The sequence below is a fragment of the Copadichromis virginalis genome, linkage group LG3 (genome assembly GCF_057382275.1).
Source record: "Copadichromis virginalis isolate Kocher_CV1m ecotype Utaka linkage group LG3, C_Virginalis_male_GT1.1, whole genome shotgun sequence".
Lineage (NCBI taxonomy): Eukaryota > Metazoa > Chordata > Actinopteri > Cichliformes > Cichlidae > Copadichromis > Copadichromis virginalis.
In genome coordinates, this window is record NC_140620.1 from 36,131,619 (window position 1) to 36,158,062 (window position 26,444).

The 26,444-nt window shown below is 40.0% G+C and overlaps 2 protein-coding genes across 3 annotated transcripts; both read left to right on the forward strand.

Moving 5' to 3' along the window:
* The first annotated feature begins 802 nt into the window (after positions 1–802).
* Positions 803–13,635, forward strand: LOC146714394 (uncharacterized). Its single transcript, XM_085450875.1, has 7 exons — positions 803–1,069; positions 2,821–2,925; positions 3,410–3,499; positions 3,756–3,830; positions 10,157–10,227; positions 10,312–10,483; positions 12,186–13,635. Exons 2-7 carry the CDS (start codon positions 2,857–2,859, stop codon positions 12,393–12,395), a joined length of 687 nt encoding a protein of 228 aa, XP_085307001.1. The 5' UTR covers positions 803–1,069; positions 2,821–2,856; the 3' UTR covers positions 12,396–13,635.
* Positions 13,636–18,871: 5,236 nt separating this feature from the next.
* On the forward strand, positions 18,872–22,578 carry LOC146714395 (kelch-like protein 33). Of its 2 annotated transcripts, XM_085450877.1 has the most exons (5): positions 18,872–20,229; positions 20,698–21,634; positions 21,723–21,890; positions 22,024–22,217; positions 22,341–22,578. In XM_085450877.1, exons 1-5 carry the CDS (start codon positions 19,164–19,166, stop codon positions 22,544–22,546), a joined length of 2,571 nt encoding a protein of 856 aa, XP_085307003.1. In that variant the 5' UTR covers positions 18,872–19,163; the 3' UTR covers positions 22,547–22,578. The 2 variants fall into 2 exon arrangements, with proteins under 2 accessions (XP_085307003.1, XP_085307002.1); XM_085450876.1 differs by having other exon boundaries at positions 18,875–20,229; positions 22,024–22,578.
* The last annotated feature ends 3,866 nt before the right edge of the window (positions 22,579–26,444 follow it).

Below are 26,444 nucleotides of genomic sequence, written 5' to 3' on the forward strand. Positions count from 1 at the left end.
TGGGTGTTTTATTGGAGGAAAGAATGTGACTGGACAGTTAAGGTCCCTGAGTGAGGACAGAGTACCCATAGCAGAGCAGTGCCCAGAATCATGTCTGTGGAACCGTTAGGAGATTCAAGATTCAAAGTGTTTATTGTCATGTGTACAAAGAAAAGCATTTCTCTGTGCAATGAAATTCTTTCTCTGCTGTCCATACATAGATACCGGTTAATATGTACAAATAAAACTACCACAGATAAATACAAATAGTATGAATAAACACTGTAGCCTTAAAAATAAATCCCACTTTTGTTTGTTTGTTTGTTTGTTTGTTTGTTTGTTTGTTTGTTTGTTTGTTTGTTTGTTTCTTTCTTTCTTTCTTTCTAGTGTTTAAGAGTGGACTAAGTTCTCATGTAGGCCACTCTTTCTCACAGGTTCGAGTTAGTTGAAATTTTAAGACATCGAAAAAAGAATTTGTGACTTATGGATAGTAAAAACTATTTGTGAAACGTCATCAGATTTTTTGAAAAATCCAATAATACCTATCTTGTTATTTATATTTTAAGTGTAATTTAGTTTTTACTAAAAATTCAATTTTCAGGGGGGTTCTCAAGTTATACTTTGTAATATTTTGAAACCATTTTTTTTCAACAACTGGATTTACGTTTTGTCTCAGGAAACGTTCACACCTATTTTTTAGTATTCCGTCCACAGATTCATCATTTTCAAATGTATGAGTGGTACAAAAAAGGCACGCAATGGTTAGCTTCAAAGGCATTTATTTTGAAAACACCGGACGGAAATCCCTGTTATGTGCCGTTGCTTCTCCGCGCTCCCGAACATTCGGTTTCCCAGTGAGCACGCGCTTCCCGGACCGTAGCTGCCCGTCATCGCTGGCGCTGACATCACACGGAGGATTTGCTACAATGTCAAACACTCACAAGCAGCGCGAGCTCATGGCTTCCCCGCGCCACAATGACAAACACCGCCGCGTCCAGCTGCTCATCCTCTAAATACTACACAACTACGACCACAACTACGACCACCGTCCATGGCTTTATTCCGCGATTTTGGACAGGATGCGTTTGAGGTGAGACGGGTCACTCAGTTCTTTTCTAAATTACTGCTTTTTACTTGTAATTCATTTAGTTTATTTCGTAATGTTTTTAATTGAAAATTGTAGCTGATGTTTGAATTCTTGTTTGTTAAAAAATTAAAACCTTTAAACGCAGACGGCGTGTTTCCCCGTATCTTTATGGGAAAAGTTCCCCGGCTCCCTAACGTTGATTGCTGTGCTATTACGTAATGGGAGTGCGGACACTGCTGAACGGATTTTACAGTGAGGTGCCGTGATGACACATCTCTGATAGCACAAGCTCGCGGTTTGCGTAGTAAAGACCGCGTCATATTTGCACACCCCTGTAACACCAAGTTTGTAGCCAAATAACGCATTTATCCCCTCACTGATTCACTCAAAGCACAACACTTCACGGTTTTCCAGGCTGTTAGTTGACCCAGCTATGACTGATTTATTACTGTTTTAAAGAAAAAAAGTCATTTAATTACAGGTCCTCATTGAACAAATACATGCTAAAAACAGAAGAACATTTAAGTGATTTGTGCTTGTATTTTTAGCTGGAAAATATATAAATGTCTAATGTTGCTACTGATGTTGCTCATACTTTTATAATATCTGCAGTGCTGTGAAAATGCATGTACTCTCTTTCTGATTTTTTCCCCTTATTTGTCATGCTTACTTCTTTTAGATCATCAAACACATTTTAACATTACACAGCGATAACTGATTAAAATAAAAAAAACGAGTTTTTTAAATGATGACTTTATTTATAAAAGTAAAAATAAAGCTATCCAACCCCTGTGTGCAAAACTAATTGCCCCGCTTTGTTAAATCATGTTCAGGTTCATTAGCTACTGCCAGACCTGGCGAATCAAGAAATCACTTCAATAGAAGATGTCTGACAAAATGAAGCAGGCTCAGATCTCAAAAAGCAACACATCATGTCCTGATCTAAAGAAACAGCTGATAAACAAAGTCATTGACATCTGTTAGTCTGGAAACAGTTACAAAGCCATTTTTAAGGTTTTGGGACTCGAGAACAGTGGAACACTGGTGAACCTTCCCAGGAGTGGCTTACCAAAATTACTCCAAGATCACCCGGACGACTCAACCAGGAAGTCACAAAAGACCGCAGAACAACATTAAAGAACCGCAGGCCTCACCTGCTTCAGTTAAGGTCAGAGTTCATGATTCAACAATAAGAAAGAGAATGGGTAAAAATCAGACTGCATGGGAGAGGTCAAGGAGAAAACCACTGCAGAGCAAAAAGAACACAAAGGCAGGTCTCACATTTACCAAAAATATTTTGGTGATCCTCAAGAGTTCCGAGAAAATATTCTGTGGACTGATGAGACAGAAGCTGAACTTTTTAGAAAGTTTGAGTCCTGTTACATCTGCAAAAAACTAACACAGCAATTCATGAAACAACATTATACCAACAGTCAGACATGGTGGTGGTCGTGTGATGGTCAGGGCTGCTTTGCTGCTTCAGGACGACTTGTTGCAACGGATGCATTTTGTATTTATTCTGGTTCTCTTTGTCTAATATTAGAATTAGTTTGATGCTCTGAAACATGTAAGCGTGACAAATATGCAAAAACCAAACCCTAAGAAATCAGGAATAGGGTAACTACTTTTAGTCACTCTGTTGTTTTCAGCACATTGCTAAGTATCAGCATCAGAAGAAGACACCGAGTACAAGGTGTTCACGGTTAAGTGATGACAAACTTTGAACCTGACTGTGTGCTGTTTGTGCGTCTCAGCAAATCTATGTGAGTGCGTGAGCCAGGTCAGAGGTCATGTTGCGGAGGGAATCCGACTCCCACGGCCTCTTTACCTTCGGAGAGACGTCCGACAATGACTGTGAGGTGAGGCTGTTTATTTATACCTGCTACCGGCGTACCTCTTAGATCTCCATGTGGCTCTAAAGTAGGCTGCAGTTGACACAAAATGTAACCGAAGGAACCCACAGGTCCAGTTGCTGAACACGTAATAGCCCAACTTTTTGACTTAATTGTGTTATTTTTTTTCCTTTTAATAACTCTAGTGTTCAGCACTTGGCAGTCAAGCATTTTTAAGTGAGTAGGCAGATAATGTCAAAAGCCAGAAATCTCTCCTCTGAGCCGTTGACAGAGATATGAAAACTTTTGCCAATGATATCCAACAGCCAGGCTCATCCCAGGTCATGTGACAGTGATATAGCTGTACCTTATGTAAGTTTGTACAAGCTTCTTACTCCTTCCCTATATCTCTGTCATTATGCTGCTGTCTAAGGATAAAAGGGACCAGAAGCTTCATCAAGTCAGCAGATCACAGTTGTTTATCCTCCCTGTCTTTGTCTCTCTGTCTTAGATGGGGGTGAGCTGCAGAGAGGTAGATGTAGCGTGTCTGTGCGAGGCCGGTCCCTGTACACTTTATTCAGAAGCACACACGCCTACGCCGGTGAGTGCTCAGGCTTTCCACTTAAGTGTCTGTGGCCGTCGCTCAACCCGCTCAGATCTGAGAGTGTTTCTTCATCTGTAATCAGGCTCTAAATGCTGCCCGACGACCTCTCTGCATCTTTGTCGCTGCCCTGTTTTATTTTAAAGTACCTGTTCACAGATATCGACGAATCACGTGTTAGCTTTTCGTTTTGTTTTTTTTTCGAGATGTGAATCTAATCAGTAGGTCTGTCTCTCTTCCTGCTTTCTGTTCTCAGGACACGCGGCTGTGTGAACGCTGTGGAAAAAACAAAGTGATGGTAACCAGGTACTCTGAGGGATACGGCACAGAGGTAATGTGTAGCATATGTGTGCGTGTCTTTATGACAGTGCTCTGTGTGCAGCTACTTAATGCTGTTGCAGAGCGCTGTGTGTGGAGTCCAGATATGTAACACGTTATAAGACTTTTTGATATTTGTGTTGATTTCCTGGCAGGCAGCTGGCATTTTTATAGGCTTTTAAGATTCCAGCTTGTGAGCAGTACATGAGTAATACTAGGGTTCACTTAGGCCAGATGATTGATGCTCATGCCACAGATAGACATTTTCAAAAAGGATTTTCAGTCTCTTAAAACTAGGGTTGGACCATTTATTGCTAACTGATATACAGCACTGTGCAAAAGTCTTGAGCCAGCCCTAACATCTCTATATTTTGTCATATTTTGAGGCAAATACTGAAACTTTTCTGACAAAGTTGTATTTTTACTCAGTTGTATATAGAATTTGTGTTCTATTTTTATACTATTGTATATTTTATTCTATTTTATTCTACTGTATATAGTATTTTATTTTATTCTATTCTATTAGAATAGAATTATCTATTTCTATCTTATCTTATCTTATCTTAACATGCACAAACTTACAGGTAAATACAGCATATAAATCAAAAACAGAGCTTGAAAGTCAATATTTGGTACGACCTTTATTTTTCAACGCAGCTTGAAATCTCTTAGACAATCTTTCTTTAATTAATTTTTGAATAGTTCTCCAGGCTTCTTGAAGGACATTCAAAGTTCTTCTTTGTCCTAGATCAAAATCTCCAACACCATTGGCTGAAATGCAACACCAAGCCATGATGGAGCCTCCACCGTGTTTCATACACGCTCACTTATCATCATCATCATTTATTTAAATAGCACTTTAAAAACACACCTGGTAGACCAAAGTGCTGTACAATACTAATATGCACTAGGGCTGCCACAAACGATTATTTTGATAGTCGTCTAGTCACCGATTATTTTTGCGATTAGTCGACTAATCAGATCATCATCCATTGGACGTAAAACGTACAGCTTATTGCACCAGCAGCATCTGCTCTTATATAACTATCATTAGCTTACAGCTTTAAGTGTTTACGGTCTGTGCTAACAATAAAGACAAGGTGATAGTTTATTAAATTTTAATGAAATTTGCAGATTGTTTTGGTGGAGTTTAATAAACTCCTTGCTATCTAAAATATAACAGGACACCGGAGTAAATTCTCGAGCATCTCACACTGATAATCAAATTCAAATTTTACAAATTCAAATTTTATTTGTCACGTACACAGTCATACACAGTACGATATGTAGTGAAATGCTTAGACAACTGCTCGTGACCTAAAGAAAAAAAAAAAAAGGAAAAGGCTATGAATAAGATAGGAAATAAATATGAAAAATTAAAAAGTGTAAATTTAACTAGGAAGGAATAAAATATAAAAAATTAAGGTTAAAAATGAAATAACTGTACAACACAAATTAGAATGAAGGGTAAATTTAACTGGAAAAGAATAAGATAAAATATATAAATTAAAGTTGAAAATAAAATAACTGTGCAACAAAATACACAATACACAGTATAGAACTATATAAGAATGTATGAAGAAATATAAATAAATAAATATATATATATACACACAATAACAGCAGCTGTACAAATATTAACTGGAAATGAAGAATATAGTGACCAGTGTTGTGCAATCCACATTATGTCTTGTGCAGTGCAAATATGCTGTCTGCTTGACGTTTATTCAGCTGTGTGAAAACTATAACTTTAATCTCACCCAAACCGATTTACCCAGGAACAAATAAAATACCGTATTTCCCGGACTACAAAGCGCACCTGAATATTAGCCGCACAAGCTAAAATCAGGGGAAAATCCTGTTTTGTACATACATTAGCCGCACCTGACTAAAAGCCGCAGGTGTTTCAATGTTGACTTATCATATGTAAGAGAATATGCACAAAGGGAATTGTCAGGAAAGAGATGGCTGTTTGGAGACATCACTTTTATTAATATTTTGAAAAACAAGTTATGGGTACATATTTGCACATGTAGTACATAACAGTAGCCTACAGCACACCAGAAAAAATAGATTCGGACTACCTTTTAGGCTCAGGTGCAGTGACACAGCTTTAACAAGAAGAAAAGTCAGTCATTCACCACCATCTTTCTCTTCTTCCTGCGCACTAAAACCACCAAAGTCCTCTCCTCCAGTGTCGGATACAAACAGGCTCAGGATGGCTTCGTCATCCACTCTCCGCTTCTCTCCTTCGTTGTCACTTTCAAAACCAAAGAAATCCTTGTTGTCAGTGTCAGAGTCGAACACCCTCAGAAGGGCCGTGGCGGTGTCCTCCTCTCCATCATGCAGCAGTCCAGCCCTTCAAAATCCGTTGGTGATCGTGGATGTTTTTACACTTTTCCACGCTGTCAGAATCCACCGGTGGAGTTGAGCATAACTTGCTTTTCGCAAGTTTATCGCCGCTCATCATCCACGCCTCCCGCTGAATGCGTAGCGCTACTTTGAAGTTTGTTTTTCGCGCTACTTCGTACGGCACTACGTTGCCTGGCGGACGGACATGTGACTAACATACCACTCTTGAACCCCGATCCTTCCACCAGGCAACGTAGTGCCGTACAACAGCGGAACAAACAAAACAAATCGTCTTACGATATGACAAAAATCATGGACAATCCATAGAAAAGCCGCACCTGACTAAAAGCCGCAGGGTTCAAAGCTTGTGCAAAAAGTAGCGGCTTATAGCCCGACAATTACGGTACTAAAAAAAGCCAAACAATAACATAACGAATTATCTAAGTGACTTATATATCATGTTTAACCTGAGTAGCGAAAGACGGCGGTGGGTTTGAAAACGATTTGCCGGGAGTCCGGTGTTCTTCACGGCGTTAGTGAGCCTAGCCCCCGGCTCGCTATCAAGCTAGTGGGTAACAGACGTCTCCGAAAACGTCGGAGCGCTTTTGAAAATATGTGGTGTCTTGATAAACTGAGCAGATATTTGATGTTTACACAGCTACATTCTCGCCTGAAAATATGTTAAACGTGTATTTTGTGACCCAGAAAGAATAATAAGAGTAGCATTAAAACTAACTAGCTGCCGCCATTGTTGGAAACTGAGCTGGGCTGCGCTATGAATTCTGGGACACAGCTTCTTCTTCTTCGGGGTTTAACGGCAGCTGGCATCCTTGTACATGCAGTGCTGCCATCTTCTGTTTCAGTCCGTTATTACACTCTTAAATCCTACTACTTATTCCTGCGTCTTTTGTGATCTTACAAAGCTTCAAACGACGCGTCGACTATTAAATCAGTCGTCGACGATTTTGATAGTCGACGTAATCGTGACTAGTCGACTAATCGTGGCAGCCCTAATATGCACATAGTAATAAAACCAGACATAGCAATAAAATGTTAAAACAAAACAAACAAACAAAAATCCTTATGTTCCTCTCTCCTGACTTCCTCAAAAACAAACAAACAAACAAAAATTGGATTCCTCACTCCAGCGGACCGGTTGCTATTGTTTTTCAGTTTGGCTCTTGCTGTGGTTAGATTTTTAGGCCTGACACTTCTTCTGTCCTCTACTTGTCTTCCACAGATTTTTTTTAAAGGACATCCAGCGTTTTGCCAGGTTTTTGGGTAATAGCTCTTTGGGAATACCCTTTTTGGTGCACAAATAGTTTATTTCCTCTGGCATCTTGCACAGATTTCACAAATGAGTACAAGTTTTGTGTTTTGTGACAGGCTGCGAATACCAAAGTGTCAGCCACTGGACTGACAGAAAGAGGGGAAAAACCAAAGAAAAACTGTGGAAGAGCTCCAGAAAGGCTGGAGTACTGTTGCTCAAGACCACTTTAAAAAATAAAATAAAAATTCTGGCTCTTTAAAGCAAAAAATTTAAATTAGGAGGGACTCCAGACTTTTGCACAACTCTGTATAATTGGCTTATACGTATCGAAATGGAAATAAGCACCGCAAATATTTTAATCAGTGAGGTGGGTGATTTGATTTGTGATACAGTTTTCCTGAATTGATGGTGATAATGCTAGCTACCCTTACATGAAACAATATCCAAGATAAGGGGAAGCATGAGCAATTTACCAAACAAGTCAAATATAATGAAATCATTTAATAAAATGCCTTTATCTGTTTACTGTAGCCTGAACCTAAAACTAGCCTGAACTAGGTAGCTTGTTTAGCAGAGTGCAGCTGTTCTAACATGCTGTGCTGTCAGCGTTAATCTCGTTAAAATTACATCAACACCATAACCACATTAACGCTGCAAATCTCTGTTAGGGAGTTATCGTGGATCACCTTGTGTGTGGGGCTGCATGGTGCTAATGAGTGAACAAGCTAACTGCGTTGACGCCATGCAGCCCCACGCAAAGTGGGGCCCCACGAAAGTGCTTTTTTAAATGCTAAAAACGTTAGTTTGTCTATGCTGTTTATATTTTAAAAAGTTATCAATATTTGGTATTCTTAAAAAAAATCACAAAATATTGCAGTACTGTGTTGTACGAAAATCATTGCTATATCCCTGTCATGCAGCTAGCTGCTATCCGATTGTTCAGTCTGACGTCACTAGCCGTGTCTGGACCTAAACTCCGCTGCAGGTCCATATATCAAACGATCACTATGGCATTACTGAGAGTTGAAAAACTGTCTAAAGTCTTTCATCTGTATTAATAAAATGATCAGCGTTCTGCACTACCAGGTGTAACAATTGAGTTTAGCATCCAGGCATCCGTGAAAACGGAATTTATGACATTTAACGGAGTTAGAAGTTAGCAGGGAGTTAGCTCGCTAGCTTCTATCTAAATACAATAAAGCATGTCCTGACTGCGGGGATTTGGAAACAAATTAAAACGTACAGCTCTGTTATCACTTCCAGCATAAATGAAGACAGAAAACTAAACAGCAGTGACGTTTGTAGGGTTACTGAAGTTGAGCTAGCTGGTATATAATGATGTGCTACGTGACCGCTAGCGACACAGCTATGTTAGCATAATATAAACAAGCTAACGTTTTTTTCCACTCGATAAAAGTTAACGTGACTGTTCTCGGTGGTCAGGAACAAATGTAATCGCATGGCAGGATGCTGTTAAAGGACCAAACTTCAGCCAGGAGAACAACTGAGATAATCCATCCACAATACGAGGTTAGTCATTCATATACTGCTGCATGGGCTGGGCTGTAGTTACATCTTAAGGTTTTAAAAACTGAGCTTAAATAAATGATTAGCGGTAATAAAAGCCGAGGGAGGTCAACAGTGATCACTGACTGTTTTAGGAGCTTTTTGAGATTAAATATAAGAAAATACATAACATTAAACATGTTAACAACACAAAAGCCATATTAAACACAGACTACTTTAGGCCCGGAAGTAGGATTCGTCACGTCATCACTGAACAACCGGATAGTTGTGTCTGCACCCACCTGCTCATTTGAGGCCACACCCTCAGTCAATGGAAACTGTAAGCCTTGCTATAATTTAAACCCATGAGTTATATTTAAAAAATGGAAATGTAAGGCAGTCTTGAAAAGGGAGATTTTTTTTTTGGTAGCAGGCTGTAACAATTTATAGTTGTGTTGCAAAATTAGCCATTTTAACATAGGGCGCTGTGGTGACTTGCTTTTGGATTCAGCCTCAAGTGGCCATTACAGGAACTGCATTTTTTGGCCAGAGATAAAAACACACAGCACATTATGTTAATAGCTCATTGTTTTTTTGTTTTTTTTTTAAATGCTAAACTTATATTTTCAGTACAGAGTGGCAGTAGTTCTTGTTACTATAATATACAGTTTAGTATTCAGTGATATATTTTGTGTTCTGGAATAGGAACCTTTAGACAAATCAATGATTTTTGAGTTATCCCCGTTATTCAGTATCTATCTATCTATCTATCTATCTATCTATCTATCTATCTATCTATCTATCTATCTATCTATCTATCTGTCTGTCTGTCTGTCTGTCTGTCTGTCTGTGACAGAAAGAGGTAAAAAGACTGGTACTGTTGGGATATAAATACTCTCTGACTTCATTACGTTATGGATAGAGGTGTGAGCTGATTCATGCTTAATAACAATGGTGGTAATATAAAAAGTGACGCATTAGCACACTCACACAGACAAATGCCATCATCAAGTGGTATTTGGTTTCACAAACTGTGTTGGTCTGTGATGAGTCACTGGGATTTATGGGTTTCTTTCATTTTAAAAACTCAAAAAATTGAAAACACTTTTGTATTTGTCATATTTTATCCCAGCTTAATGGCTGCTAACACATTCCTCTGTGTTTCTGTTGGTTATTATATATTTTTTCTTGTCTTTTTCGCTCCATTGCAGGAGGAGTGTGTGTTATCTGACCCTCAGGGGGAGAGTGACGCAGATGCGGATATAGAGGATACAGACTGCAGGTCACCGACACGTTCATATTCACACAGTGTGCTGCGCTGTACCTTACTGTATCTGACCTTGTGCCTTTGACTCAATTTGTTCAGACTCCAGGAGCCTGGTTCTCTCCAGCGAATCAGCTCACGGAGACGGAAACGTCCTCGAGTAGCGCGACAAGACACCACGGAGAGCGAGGATGATGGCGGGCGAAGCCATAGATCCCATCGATGGAATCTGAGGCTTAGTCCTGACAGAGCACACAGCAGAACCATACTCGAGGTAAGAAGAAATAAATAAAAACAAATCAAAATCAAGCAATCAAGATGTGATTGTGGTGCAGACCTTCAGCTTTAATTCAAGAGGTTTTTATTCAAATTTGCATTAATTTTATGCATTTAGTTGAATACTCCAAAAGAGTGTTTCACTCGGTTGACATCAGGTCACCGTAGAAAATTCTATTTCTTTGCCATGAAAAACTTTTGCAGCCTGCTTTGTATCATCCAATCAAGCTTGCAGCATTTGGTTGAATCTGAGCAGAGAGTATAACCCCCTCTGCACTTCAGAATTCGTTGTCCTCTTCTATCAGCAGTCACATCATCAATAAACACGACATGGACAGTGTATCCATGTCATAACACTGCCTCCACCGTGCTTGACATACTAACTTTTCCCCTTCTCGTCCATCATTGTGATAAAAGTCAGTCTTGATTTTGTCTGTCCAAACATATGTACACTTGGCTCTTTCACATGTTTTCTGAGGCTTGAGCCTGTAACCAGTGGTTTGCACCTCATTGTAAACATCTGTTTCCATTAACAAAAGCATCTTTTGATTGGAGACCCAATGATACACCTACCTGCTTGAGAGTGTTCTCGACTTGTTTAGATGTTGGGATGTTTTTTCTCTTAACCATTGAAATAATCCTGCCATCTTGCACTTTTAGTCATCTTCTGTGGTCCTTCAGGCCTTCTGCTATTGGTATCAATTATTCATTCATATTTGAAATTCACAAAAATTCAGCTATTATGTCTGCTTTATTTGTCATGAAATAACGAGCTGCTTGTCAGTCAGTTGTCCAATTATACTTGAGCCTTTGAATCAGTGTTGCCAACTCCTCAGTAAGGAAAATCGCTATTGGTTGTCCTAAAAGTCGCTAGAAGTCGCTAAATGACGTCATCGCCTAATTTGCATAATTGATCATGCTAATCTAATTGTAACCTATGTTGTTGGAGAGAGAAATAACATCGTGGAAGAGACATAAAGTGAGTAAAAACGTCCTAAATGCATTTAGAGTTTATTTAGAACTACAAATTAAATTTCTTTTAGCAATTATTGTTTTTTTTTAATGTCACAATTCCAACCCTGCTCCTTTACCCGGGCTTGGACCGGCAAAAGTGACCCGAAATAGGCACTCTGGTGGAGTTACTTTGTGTGTGTGTGTGTTTATAAGTAGTTTTAAACCTTGTGATCCACAAAACAGCATAAGAGTAAAAGAGTAAAGGAGGACTGACTGCGTTACAGCACCCGCTGCTTGTTGAGAGTAAAAGCGATACGCGCTTTCACGTGTTTTTTTAGCGACTTTCTTTAGAAAAAAAGTTGCTAAGGGGTCTGAAAACTCGCTAAATATAGTGACAAAGTCGCTAAGTTGGCAACACTGCTTTGAATATGGCTTAATCTTTATAGAAATGGTAAAGCAGTTAATACAGTACTTTTGTTAAACCCCTTGAATTAAAGTTGAAAGTCTTGAATATTGATTGTTTGATTTTAAATCTACTATGTGGTGTACAGAGAGAGAAAATTGCCCCCTGAAAAGTGTCATTATCCAAATACTTTCTGACTCACTGAATGCACAGAATTTTCCAGGTTCATACTATTACTTCCCTGTTGCTTTAATTAGTTACTCTGCTCATTTAGGGTCTAAAAATGAAGTACAAACAGAGAAATTGAGGTCTATCTCAGTTCTCTCCTGCGTCTGCCTTTCAGGAGAGCATATCACAGGTCAGGCCACTGATCATTTGCAGGCCAAACGTGGAGAAGCAGAAGAGTCCTGATGAGGTGACCCGAGGCTCCAAACTGACGTCTCTGTGGCCGTCGTCCTTCTCTCTTCCTCTTATCCTCCTCCTGTCATTACCTCTCTCTGTTTCTCTCATTGTTTTTATCGTGTCTTTCCTCCTTCCGTGGGCCAGTGCTTGACCCCCGCCATGCCTGCTTCAGGATATTAGTTTCATTCCAGAAATGACAGAAAGTTCTACCGACTCATATAATGTAGTGGATAGCGTAATTTCTTTATAAACGAGTAGAAAGACTTGAAGATAATAATAGATTAGCAATACTGAATTTGTGTTCAATGTTTCTTTTCCTCCTTTCTTTAAATATCTTGACTTTAAGCGAAGGTCGTCCCTCGAAACCAAAAAGGCACTGAGAAACTTTCATAACGCGGCGCATTTTGATCGAGAATGTGCTCACAGTGAACACAACACAAACTCAGCTCCTGCCTCTGTCTCATAAAATCTCACCTTCCGTCTCACTTTTCCTCACCCCCTCGTTTGTAAAAATAGACCTCTCATCTCGCTCCTTATTCTAACAAGCCACTGGAGTGACACAGAGGGGGGGGGCAAGGTTTTATGGCTGTGCAGGTACTTTTAAAAAGGAAACTAGGAGGCTCGGTAGGAAAACCTGCGAAAGACAATGCTGCCGAACTATGCAATCCCTCTGTTTGTACCGCGGCATCTTAACTGCTGTTCGAGTACGTCTCCTATGTCCTTGGCACTGTCGACACCTTCGTGGCCCCCCGTCCCCTTTTCTTCCTCTGAGGAGTACAGTTTGTGAATGCAGGGACTCGATGGTTCCAAAGTAGAGCGTGACCCAATTTAAAAAGCATTACCAGGAGAGATCTGATACAGCTCCCATCGTGTATGATCTACAGCACATCTGTTATAACGAATAAATTACATGTATTAATTTACGCGCCGCAGACCTCAAAATAAAACGAGCTTTGGTGGCAGTGTGTTACAGGAGTTTGGACACTATTTCACAGTCTTACATTCATATTTAAGAATGCTTATGTAAATTATGATTTAAGAGGACTAAGCTTGACAATCAGTCATGCTGTTTATTTCAAGCTGGAATATCTAGAAAACGCCATCTTTTGGCTATGTTTGTACTGTACATTTCATTTTATGTTGTTTTGTATGTGTTTTGAAGTTAGGGTTGTTTTTTCTTCTTCCACACGTCACACTACTGATGCTTGCTTGCCTGTAGAAAAATGATCATTTTAGGTTAATATCAGGTTGCACTGTGTTAACTGGTTAGTTTTAGAGATTTTTCTCTCCTAGTTTGTTGTCATGTTGTAGTCTTACATCTTATTTCTATATGTGTTTATCTCTGTTTCATGGGGCCCAGAAATTCAATAAAGCTAGATTGTATTTTGACAACAAAAGCCTTTCTTTCTTTCTTTTTTTCTCCACTACCACTTTAAAACCAAGCAGGTTGCAGAAATGAGGCTAAACTGCTGACTTATGTCTTTGTTATAGCTACTACCATTAGCACTCATACATCTTCAAATGTAAAATAGTAAAAACCAACGCAATTGTATCTCATATCCCCGTATTGGGCGTTGTTTTTAGATTATTGTAGTAAATGCTGGTCCAGGTTCAACATGGCAAGTGACCAATTGCATTGTTATGATGTCATAGTTTTGCATCGTGGAAAAAACCTGCCGATGGACTCTCAAGAAAAAATAGGATGGCAGTCAGGGTTAGGGTTTGGTGTGTGTTGTGATGGTGTTTCCACATTGTAAAACTATGACATCACAGCTATGTCACTGGTCACTTGCAGTGTTGAACCTGGACCAACAAGAACACGAACACAGGGACATCATATCATGCTGTCTTTAACCGGGTGGCAGGAAGTAGAATAACACACCAGGTTACAAAAATCAAGAGTTGCACGAGTTAGCGAAAACGGCAGCTAATGACAACACTGACAAAGTCGATATCAGTTTAACGTCAACTTTGTGGTACAGTTCTGTTTGCCAGGCAGGACATGGTGGGTATAATGGGGTCCTTAGCCTCTGGGAACATCAGCGGTTTCTTTTTTTACTGTGTCCGGTGTAGTCAGGATATCCAGATAGTAGATAAGGGTTTTCCAGTTCTGGACTTTGTGCCTGCCATTGCTTATCATTGCAGTTAAGTTAATAAAATAAGTCAATAATAGTCTAAAATCTCTCTTTTCGAGACTGCCTTACATTTCCATTTTTAGACTATAGCAAATGGTTTGGAAACTGCATTTTGAAGGAACCAAAGTTGGTTTAAACAGGATTGTTGAGTAAAGCTCTGACTACAAACTGACTACACTGATCTTCTGGTACCAACAATTTTGCCTACACTTTCTGCATTTTCATGTCCAAAATTCAGTTTTAGGTGGTTACCATAGGATTATCTGTATACCTCCAAAAGCCTCAGCAACACTTTAGGTCAACTGCTATGACTTTAACTTTTTATATATATATATATATATATTTCACTTCACTCATTTCTGTCCCACTCTGTGATCTAGATTACACTTGCATTGATCTTATCTTGCAGGATCTTATCAATGCAAATATGTATATTTTCCCACCCATCCATGGTGATCCTGGAGCTCATCCCAGGTGACACTAAATGAAAGAGAGAGCTGTACAAGTTGCAGGTCAGTCACATGACATTTTTGCAAAATGTTGAGTTATTGTTTCTGATTTTTTTTTTTTAGACCATGCAGAGTTACAGAATAGGCACTCTGACAAAAGATGACAGTGCTCGGTGCTTGAACTACTTGTGCCTCTCACTCTGTTGAGCCGAAAAAGAAGAATGCAACCCTCATGTCCCAGCAGTGTAGCTGCTCTTGACAAAAGGGCCTGAAGGGGGGAGGGGGGGTCCAATAACGAGGTTAGCGCTCTTCACTCCTCCTCCTCCTCTCACTGCTTGCATTGCCATGGTAACAATCAGAACTGCTGCAGAGGAAACAGACTTTTCATAAGTAAGATTGTGAGCAGCTGCCCAAAGCTAAACTGTAGGTAATAATGTAGGTACAGAAGTGTATCCGTATCTGCCGTGAATGTATATACAATGGCAAATATCTGTACAGGTTGTTCCTGAATGGCGACGTTTTTAGGGTGTATTAAAGCATTAAAAAAACATCTTACAGACAGTTGAATGCTTACAAGCACACATTCAGTGTGAAGAAATGTTTAAGCACTCAAGTGCTCTTTTGAGTGCAGTTGAAAAGGGGCCTTAATCACTTGCCTGCTTGTTTAAATCCTTCTGCGTGTGAATGCACAGTAGGCATGTGTTCGTGTGATGCCTCACATGTGAAGCCAAAGTCACCATGTCCTCAGGTAGGAGTGTTTTTTTTTAAGCGATCTGTTGCCCACCAGTTTCATTTCCAAAACACCTACTCACAGTCCCGAAACTTCAAAGCATGTCAGTAGATTTTTATTAGGAACCCACAGTGTGAACAAAACATCCATTGATCTTAGAGGATGTATGAAGCAGGGTTTTGATTTTAAAGATAAAAGATCTTCAACCAGTGATATTGAGCTTAAACACATTTAAACAAAACAGAGACAAAAACAGCAGCTAGCATGAACGAGATCAACACTGCTGTACAGACAAAGATCAAATCAAAATGTTTTTTCAAATGAGAATAAATGCACCTAGCTGTTTTTGCTGCAGTTTCCTTATCAGATTAAAATGGTACACTTTATGGACTTATACATTACACCTACAGGAGCTTCTTGGTTGTGGAAACCCATGCCATGAAGTTCTCCGTGGACAGTTTTTATGCTGATGTTAATGCCAGAGGAGGGTTGGAGGTCTGCAGTGACTGAGTCAGCCAAGTGTTTGTGACTTTGTACACTAAACTTGTGAATGAGTTGCTGTGGAGCCCAAACACTTCTACTTTACAATAATCCACTTAAAGCTGATGGTGGAATATTTACACTCAACAAAAATATAAACGCAACACCTTTGTTACTGCTCCCATTCCCCATGGGATGGACGTAGAGACCTAAAATTCATTCCAGATACACAATATAACCATCCCTCCCAAACAGTGGTCACAAATCAGTCCAAATGTGTGGTAGTGGGCACATCTGCCATATTGAGATAATCCATCCCACCTCACAGGTGTGCCACATCAGGATGCTGATCTGACATCATGAGTAGTGCACAGGTGTACCTCAGACTGCCCACAACAAAAGGCCACCCTGGAATGTGCAGTTTTTTGCGCTATTGGGGGTCTGGGGACCCAGAACCGGTCAGTATCTGGTGTGACCACCATTTGCCTCATGTAGTGCAACACATCGTCGCTTGGAGTCTATCAGATTGTCAATTGTGGCCTGTGGAATGTTGGTCCACTCCACTTCAATGGCTGTGCGAGGTTGTTGGATATTCGTGGGAACTGGTACACGCTGTCGTATACGCCGGTCAAGCACATCCCGAACATGCTCAATGGGTGACATGTCCGGTGAGTATGCTGGCCATGAAAGAACTGGGACATTCTCAGCTGCCATCTGCCCTGAACAATGTGAACCATGATTCATCCGTGAAGCGCACACCTCTCCAACGTGCCAGACGCCATCGAATGTGAGCATTTGCCCACACAAGTCTGTTACGGCGACGAGCTGGAGTCAGGTCAAGACCCCGATGAGGACGACGGGCATGCAGTTGAGCGTCCCTGAGACGGTTTCTGACAGTTTGTGCAGAAATTGTTTGGTTGTGCAAACCAATTGTTCCAGCAGCTGTCTGGGTGGCTGGTCTCAGACGATCTTGGAGGTGAACCTGCTGGATGTGGAGGTCCTGGGCTGGTGTGATTACACGAGGTCTGCGGTGGTGAGGCCGGTTGGATGTGCTGCCATATTCTCTGAAACGCCTGTGGAGACGGCTTGTGGTTGAGAAATGAACATTCAATGCACGGGCGACAGATCTGGTTGACATTCCTGCTGTCAGCATGCCAATTGCACGCTCCCTCATTGCTTGTGGCATCTGTGGCATTTTGCTGTGAGACAAAACTGCACATTCCAGGGTGGCCTTTTGTTGTGGGCAGTCTGAGGTACACCTGTGCACTACTCATGATGTCAGATCAGCATCCTGATGTGGCACACCTGTGAGGTGGGATGGATTATCTCAATATGGCAGATGTGCCCACTACCACACATTTGGACTGATTTGTGACCACTGTTTGGGAGGGATGGTTATATTGTGTATCTGGAATGAATTTTAGGTCTCTACGTCCATCCCATGGGGAATGGGAGCAGTAACAAAGGTGTTGCGTTTATATTTTTGTTGAGTGTAGTAGGACAGAAATTTCATAAACTGTCTTCCTGCATCAGCAGCATCCTATCACAGTATCATATTGGAGTTCAAGGGGCTCTTTAGAATGCCCCATTCTTTCACAAATAAATAAAGGCAGTAGAGACAGACTGGAGGCCTGATTTTGCACACCTTTGGCAATGGGACTGAAAATATCTGAAATGAAAGACAAAGAGGTGTGGTTCTAAACTTTTGTATGAATGGCATGAATACAATTAGTCCTAAAACAAAATATACCCCACTACATCCCAAACCTTGACACCGTATTTTCTTCAGTGTCAACCTGATTAAAAAAAGGAAATAAAAAGGTACTTGTGATTAGGTTTGCTTACCTTCTGAGATTTATGCTCCACTAAATTATAACTAGACGTTTAGAACCTGCTTAACTCTGAAGACCATTTAGTAATAAGGCAAAGAAGATTTTAAAATATCTTTATAAAATTCTAGCAGCTAATATATTGACAGATCTTCTAAAACTGGGACTTCCTGTCTAATTGCCTCTGATTTGACAAATGTTTTCAACTGACTTGAAGAAACTTGTTTCCAGCTTAGAGATTTCTTGGATTTCATTGGTTAGTCAAAACTAAACACTACCTAGCACTGTGACGGGACAAATTCACAAATAGCTGGCGCAGGCCAATCCAGTTACATTTCTAAAAATGTGGTAATGCAAGGAGAGAGCATATGTATGAATGCTATTTTCAAAGTCAAGGTTACACAGTGTGACCCAGCTGTTTGCTTTCTCTGTTAGCACAAAAGCCTTCAAGTCAACAGGTGTTGTTTGTTTTTATGCCCTCTTGGCCTCCTCCTCCCTCTTGCGCCTTGACCCACATTCCTCTGTACTTGGATGTGGAGGAGCAATGTGATCTCACTGATGACCCTCTAGGCATTTAAAATTTATCCCCAAGTCATATGCCTCAGAATGAATAAGCCTGCCAAGGCTTCCCGAGATGTCGAGGTTGATAGACTCAGATGGGCAGAGATTCAGCTGCCTCCAAGTCATTGCCTTGTTTATTACTTGCTTTTGCTTCTTCCAGTTTGCATTTTAGAACTGTTGAACACAATCCCTACACTAATAGACTGCAAAGTCCTTCATTTAAGACCACAACAATAAACTGCACATCCTTTGGAGATATATCAGATATAAAGTAATAAAATGAGGACAAAATTGGAAAAAAATGTGACAATATTTGACAATATGGTAAATAAAAACATAACCGTGCCATTTTCAGACTTTTGTTGGGTGTCTGCCTGAAGCCTCATGATGTCTAGAATTTCCACTACCTAGTGATATATTACACTGTATACAGCAGCTTATTTGGTTATATGAGGAATCATGCACTCTCACGCCACTCAACGCCACATGCAAGAGGGGAGAGAGAGGCAGGAGACGAACAAATAGACAACACAGCTCTTGTCTGCAGATGAGGTAAGGTCTGAGCTGTTTCACAGTGCGAAGTCCAGCTCAAGAAGTAAGTGATCTGCAGTCGCTTTGATTCCTGAGGTGCAAATCTGAAAGATTAAAGTAGCTGTGAAGATTTTAGGTCTACTGGACACTCTGGCAGTTGCTAATTCCTGCCTTGAGAAGCAGTAGGATGTATGGAAGAGAGTGATGGAGAAGAGAAGGAGACGATTGTGGGACAGGATAAGATGCTGGATTAAAGCAGAGGTGTGTAATAAAGAAGAAGAAGAAGAAGGGGTGGAAGAGAATGGTGAGGACGCTGACAGCGAGGAAGAAGATGTGAATGAGGAAGAAAATGAAGCAGGAGGAAATCAAGATGAAGAAGAAGTGCAGGCAAAACCGGAGGTGAGGGATGCAGAGGAAACCGAAGAGGACAAAGGAGAAAGTGGTTCAGAAACAGAAGGTTCTGATTTCACAGTTTCTGAGGATAAATATTTTAACAAACACAGAAATGAAGATATCTCTGAAACTCAGACTACTCTGGAGTGGAATGGAGAATTCAACGGTGAAATATTGACAGATGAAGAAGAAACTGTCACAGAATCTTGGGTCACTAAAGAAGATCGTGAAGAAGAAGAGGAAGCTTCTACAGATGATAAGGAAACCGAACCTTCAGTGGATGAAGATGGGGATTTTAGTGATGAAGATGACATAAAGACATATTTCAAAGATGATTACCCCATACATGTTTTTCTCACCTTGAATGAATTCAGGAGTTCATCCGTTCTCACCGACCTTACTTTGAGGACAGAGGATGGGATGCGTTTCTGTGTGCACTCCCCAGTGCTGGCTGCTGTCAGTTCACTTACCTGTGATAATCTAAAAAGAAGCAAAGCAGGAAACAAAAGAGCTGATGAAAGAAAAGACGATGACACATGTGTTAGAGTTCACCCGTGGTCAATCTCTCTTGGTCCTGAGGTAGAGCATGTTGGGTTAGAGGCGATTGTGGAGTTTGCCTACACTGGACAAATACCATTCTTAAACAAGGATAATCTGGACAAGATAAAGGCTGCTGCTCAAACACTGGGTGCACCAAGGGTTCTCGATCTCTGCACTGAGGAAGAAGAGAAGTCCACAAAAACTGGAGGGGATAAGAAAAGGGAAAGTATTTGTACTGCACAACAAATGACGATCAGCCTTCAGTCCATCCAACAGCTGTGGATGGACAGAGTGGGATGTGATGTGACTCTGGAAGCTTGTGGTGGATTGCTTCATGGTGAGTAGACCATTTAATGCTGTCTGGATGCCCACTTTAACTTTTACCTATTTGCTTAAGTAAATTTCTGTGTTGTGATACATTTTCTTTCATCCACAAGTAGGTCCTCAATCAAATTTAACATCACTTCATTCATTGCAAAAGTGACTATATTCAATATTAGATAAATGTGTATTGAGAATTTTACCATCAAATATACATTTTCTTAAGATGCATCTGTAGTTCTGCCAAATAAGTTTTCAGGTTGTTCATATTTCTGTTTTTTTGCAAGGCGACTACTGGGTGGTCCAGATTTCCATATTGTGGAACATTTGACCATCAAATAAATCTGGATTTACATTCTGCACAAAGTGTGTAGTAAACATACGTTGGGCCTTTATAGGCTTCATCTTTAATGAAGTACATTATAAAACAAGCATGTGACCTGGATATGTTAGAGATATTTACTCATTGATGTCTTTCATCTAGTCCACAGAGTTATCTTGGCTGTAAGCAGTGATTACTTCCGTGGCATGTTCACCTCAGGGATGAAGGAGTCCCATCAGCCTTTTGTGACCCTTCCCTTCCTTTTGGCATCAGAATTAGAAGTTCTAATTGGCTGCTCTTACAGTGGCGCTCTACCTATGAGCTGGCAGTGCATCTTTGAGATCACCAGCACTGCTCTCCAGCTTCAGTACCAACCTGCACTTTCCTTGTGCTACAATTTCCTGTGTCAAGAAATTAATCCTCAAACTTGTCTGGATGTGGTATCTTTTGCTGAGGCCTATGAAATACCACAGCTTCTTGAATTTGCTGATGATTTTGTCCTCCGGCATTTCCAGATGGTGGCATGCACCTCAAAGTTTACGGACCTGTCAGCTAAAAAGCTCTTGATGTACCTAAACAGTAACTCACTTTATGTTCCATCTGAACTTGTTATATTCAAAGCCGTGGCAGCTTGGATCCAAGCAAAGCCCAGGATAAGGCTCAGACTAGCTCATGAACTTATGAAAACTGTCCAGTTTCCCTTGATGACATTCAAGGAATTCAAGGAAGTGCGATCTCAGACCATGTGGTGTAATCCCAACATGGCAGAGCTGTATAAGGAAATCTTTGAAGATTTCTGCTCCAGTGAGAGTGCACAGCATCAGTTCCGCATCTATATGCCAAAAGAGAGTCTCGTTCTGATTGGAGGTGACCAGATTTCGGAAGACCTGAGCAGCCGCAGCATCAGCAGAGAACTTTGGTTTGGGAATTCCCTCAGGAATCACATAGGGGTAAAAAAGGCATTGGAGTGGAGAAAGCTGGGAGAGATGCCTGAGCCAGCAAGATTCGGGCATGAGGTGGCTGTCCTAAAAGGACGATTGTATGTGTTGGGAGGCAAGAAGTATTATGGCATTGGTGACACCCTTAATAATGTTTACAGGTAAGAGCGGTTCATTGTCAACCCTCCAAAAGCAATAATAACATATACTTAACTGTTTCTTATATGTGCATAATTTCACCACTTGTAGATATGACCCTTGTGAAAACAGCTGGGAGTTTCTGGCTGAAATGCAAGAAAAAAGATGCTCATTTTCAGTGGTTGTACTTAATGAAAAGATATATGCCATCGGCGGACACAGTGAGACCGATCCTATAGATAGTGTTGAAAGATACTGCCCATCTACAAATTCTTGGAGGTAGGTTGGGGAGAGCATTCATTGTTCATTACCATGTCATTACATTTCTCCTAAATAAGCTGTTTAAAATGATTCAAAACTTTTCAAAATATTGTAGTTTGCTGTCACAAATCACTCATCTTTTCTTTTTCAGTTTCACCTCACCCTTGGATCTGCCTCTGAGCGGTCATGTAGCAAAAGTTACCCAAGGACAGATCTTCATAACAGGAGGGGAAAATAATGATTACCTCTGTGTTGCATCCCTCTTTCTGTACCATCCAGAAACAGGAAGCACCTACCTGGCAAACATGGCTTCACCTCGAGCTCATCACTGTATGGAGATCTTGGGTGAATATCTTTACGTGGCAGGTGGAGTAACCACTGATGATACCATGACTATTGTTGATCAGCTATCTTGTGAAGTGTACAGTCCAGTGGCTAACTGCTGGACTGCCTTTGCATCTCTGCCAGTGCCGCATGTTGGAGCAGGAAGTGCCGTTTTGGAGGGAAGGTTTTATGTGCTGGGTGGATACAGTCAGGAGGACTACACCGACACTAAGGTGGTGCACCGCTATGATCCTGCCAGACAGAAATGGGAGAACATGGGAAAGATGCCCAGGCCAAACAATGATATCCGTGCATGTCTGCTGTGTTTGCCAATGCATTTGCGACTATAAGACATGGTAATAAATCTCATTATTATTTATAATCACAAGAGGAGAATATCTCATTATAAAGTATATGAATTAAGGAGAGATACTTTGAGCTGAACCGCGTAAAGGAAATGAACTGGAACTGTTAATAATTTAAATTAAACAATATGTGTTTCAGTTTTCTGAAAGTTTTTGTCAAAATATCTATCTGAATTTTCTTATTTTCATATAGTGTGTGTGTGTGTCAGATATTTAGTGTTCACTTTGGCATCCGATTTTCTTTGGTTATATAACACAAGGTTTAAATTTGATATGAATTAAACTGAGCTGTGTGTGAGTTCCACAGCGGAATGCAATAACAAGGTACGATCACATGAGGGAGCTCTCTGCCTCCCCTCTTGTCTTTACCAAACTTTGTGGTGGGATGCTGGTGAAAACAGCTGTCACTGTAAAAACTGTACACAAAAATGTTGTTTTGCATTTATTATTCTGAAGAAGTTTCTCAATTTATATTTGCATTAAATTCTACTTGCAAATAAACAACAATGAACTGAGTCCTTTAATAATATAAGTGCACATATTCAGGTAAGTGCTGAGGTAATATTAGGTCAGATCATTAGAAGTTTACACAGAGATAAAGAGATTTGATGACTAATGCTGCTTTAACATTTTAAGACAATGCATAAACCATGAAAGAGTAAAACAAACAAACAAACAAAAAACAGGTTTTGTGGCTGTTTAGGTTATTATACACCGCTGTATTGACCCCACAATTCTACGTGCACCCAATCAACTGCAACCAGCAGAGCTACTGCATTGCTGCTGCTGCCAGTGCCGTCTGCTGAAGGGCTGTCATATGTTGAAATTTGACTGACATTATTCTTCACAAGAATAGCACCTGCTGTGTGAGTGTGAGAGTAGTAGAGTAGTTGGAACTACTGCAACTGAGCAGAGACCATTCACTGGTGCTGTGAAGATTCCTGCAACAGAATAAAGGAAATATATTGTTTTCTTTCTGTCCAGCCAGCCTGGCTGTAACTCAGACTGTAGAGCATCATGCAGGGTCATCTGCTAATTGGAGGGTTGGTGGTTTGATCATGCCAAATATAAAAAGCAGTGGTTGGGTGAATGTGGCATGTTGCATAAAGCGCTTTAAATGCTCCAGGGGAGTAGAAAAGAAAAGTACTGTATTATGCAAAATATAGCATTCGGAAAGCGATAAATGGGTCCAGCATTGAATGTGTTTATCCAATGAAAAAATCTGTTCAATTGGTCGCCACATTCATGTTGTGAAGCAGCTGAGTTGTGGATTTCAAACCCCAGACTGTGATTCAAATACAAATACTTCTCTTTTGCCTTCATCCACTCACTGATGTCCGTGTCGCCTTTCTGTCCACATCCTGGCTCAACAAACAAGAATCACAACAACAATCACCTGAAGAACTACGAGGTTTTTTTTAGTCCCGTCTTATTACTTAAAATAGATAAAGCTGAAACCCTAGAATTTCATGGCACTAAATTAGTAACGTACGGTTATGGTGTAACCTGGGTTCTCTAGCATATCGAGACTATCTCTCCACACAGTGTCTCGATATGCTAGAGAACTCAAAATTTTAAGATGATAACCAAAACTTTTGAAATCATAACTCAAAATTACACTTACCTCTGCTTGCTTTGCACAGAAGCAAACTTCCACACATCTCCCACAAAAATCAATTCTTCTAAACTAATATTCATATTTACTAATTAATTATAATACGTTAGTAACACTTACACTAATGTGTATGCTGTGCTTGTTGTCATGAAAAGGTTGTCTGATTAAATATAAAATGATCTGCTTTGTGTTGCTTGACATTTTCATTGCTTGACAAGTTCATAAAAGAAATATCAAAGAACTACAGCAATGTTGGAAGCAACATTTTCTACAATAAACTTTTTAAGGACTTTGGACCAGTTTGATTAATATATTATGCCTTTTACTAGCGTTTTTTTTTCTCCATAAATGATTTAGAGAAAAAAAGAAATTCTGTTTACCACAAGCAGTCCTTTATAGTTCACCAGTTCACCTTCATGACACTGACTATCACAGCTACACTTCAGGGGCCATCTTGCTGAAGAATCGGCATTTCCAGATGAGCGCCTGGGAATTTGGAGGACTGGATATCACCGGCAAATCTATTGGTTCAACATCATCCTGTGGAGAGCTGGTTTTTCTGGTTTAGCCATGTGAAAAATGTTTCAGTGTTTCCTTTTTGTCATGGATTTGCCCCTCTTCTTTCTTCTTATCAACTATTATTATTTTGTACGATACTAAATCGGCATCTGCTTTCGATGAGAAATCTGTTTGGTTGTACAGGTCGAATTTGGTTAACTTTGGTCAAATTTAAATCTAAAAGGGCCAGGTTCAACTCTCTTTTTTAAAGCAATTTTGAACATTTTTTGTGTATTTAACTTAGATCGTCCTACTGTTTCTTCCCATATCGCAGGTTGGCATGAAAGGATAACCAAAAGGTTTCAGCATTTTACATTTTAGCAACATTTTACATTCATGGATTCATTGTGAGTACAGGAGGTTTAATTGTTTTTTTTATAAAAACATTAGGAATCATCACATATTGGAGTCAAAACTTTTTAATAGTAATCATATAGTAAGTTGAAACACAAATGGAAAAACCAAAGCTTTCAAGCTGAGTCAAAGCCCAAGCCCAGGCAATAACACAGCACTATAGGCGGCAGCAATTCAATTTTATTTGTACTATATAACTTCAAATCACAACAGCATTAACCTTAAGGCAACTAAGCATTATATCTTTCCCTAGTAGTGGAAGTTTATACCAAACAAAAATATAATTCACTGTCTTGCATTCAGCTGTTACATAAACGTTTAGAATCTCTCAGAAGGAATGATCTTAGACTCTCAGATAGTTTGATCTGTTTGGACTCAGATAGGGATGGTTTGGAAAGCACATGGTCATTTCCTGGAAAGATTTGAATAGCTAAGCCTGTAAGAATATGAAACCAGATCATTTATCATTCAAAATGTCACTGTCATGTGGTGCCAATGAAAATTCTTCAGATCTAAAAGTTTAGGTTGTAATGCTTTCATCAACTCTGTATCACTTAATTTTTGCTTATTCTAACTTGACAGCCCCCCATCAGAGAGAGAGAGAAACTATCATATTTACACTACCAGTCAAGTTTGGGCACTGTCACTATCTGCAGAAGCAGACTGTGTGGAGTGAGGAGGTGGACCAAAGTGAGGACACGTGAAAATTAAACTTGATTTTAACAAAGGGCGAGCTGTTTATTGAAGGCTGGTAAAACAGTACAAAAACAAAAGGCAAAGGCACAACTAAGCTATAACCTAAACTAGGTGAGCTAAACATAAAGAACCTAGAACATGACAACCTGATGTGGAAAACCTGAAACACGAATGCTGCACCAAGTGAGAGTTAACAGTTATTAAGAATTAGCTATTACGATTAGCCTGTGGTCAAAGTAGTCATTCATTTCAAAATGATAAACTCCATCTATTTTCTTACCACTTACATATATATTATTCTTATTCACACACACAGGCCTAGATGCTGATACTAGATACTGGCAACCTTCTGGTACCACTGGTTGCAATTATGACTCGTAAGTTGTTCATGAAGGTTGATGGCAGTCACTTTAAAACTGATTGAAAAACACCAGTCAGTGAACCCCTAATAATTGCAAGCTGCTAGGGAAAAAGACTGCCTGTTGAAATTGTTGCTTGAGGCTACTGGCAGCTGCAAGGGAAATTTGGTCACAAAGAGATATGAGGTGCTGTACTAAAAACTTTCTTGCAATTACTTTGATCAGTAGCAGATTATCTGTATTTCTTATAGTTTTATATCAAAGATGCTGACTTATCTGCAAACACTCTCCAACTGCTCTT

Excerpts from the sequence above, each read along its gene's own strand:
- LOC146714394 (XM_085450875.1), top strand. The coding sequence starts at position 2,857 with ATGTTGCGGAGGGAATCCGACTCCCACGGCCTCTTTACCTTCGGAGAG. Across the intron at positions 3,831-10,156 it reads CTGAGGGATACGGCACAGAG|GAGGAGTGTGTGTTATCTGA; the intron begins GTAATGTGTAGC and ends GCTCCATTGCAG. Across the intron at positions 10,484-12,185 it reads ACAGCAGAACCATACTCGAG|GAGAGCATATCACAGGTCAG; the intron begins GTAAGAAGAAAT and ends TCTGCCTTTCAG.
- LOC146714395 (XM_085450876.1), top strand. The coding sequence starts at position 19,164 with ATGGAGAAGAGAAGGAGACGATTGTGGGACAGGATAAGATGCTGGATT. Across the intron at positions 20,230-20,697 it reads TTGTGGTGGATTGCTTCATG|TCCACAGAGTTATCTTGGCT; the intron begins GTGAGTAGACCA and ends TCTTTCATCTAG. Across the intron at positions 21,635-21,722 it reads ACCCTTAATAATGTTTACAG|ATATGACCCTTGTGAAAACA; the intron begins GTAAGAGCGGTT and ends CACCACTTGTAG.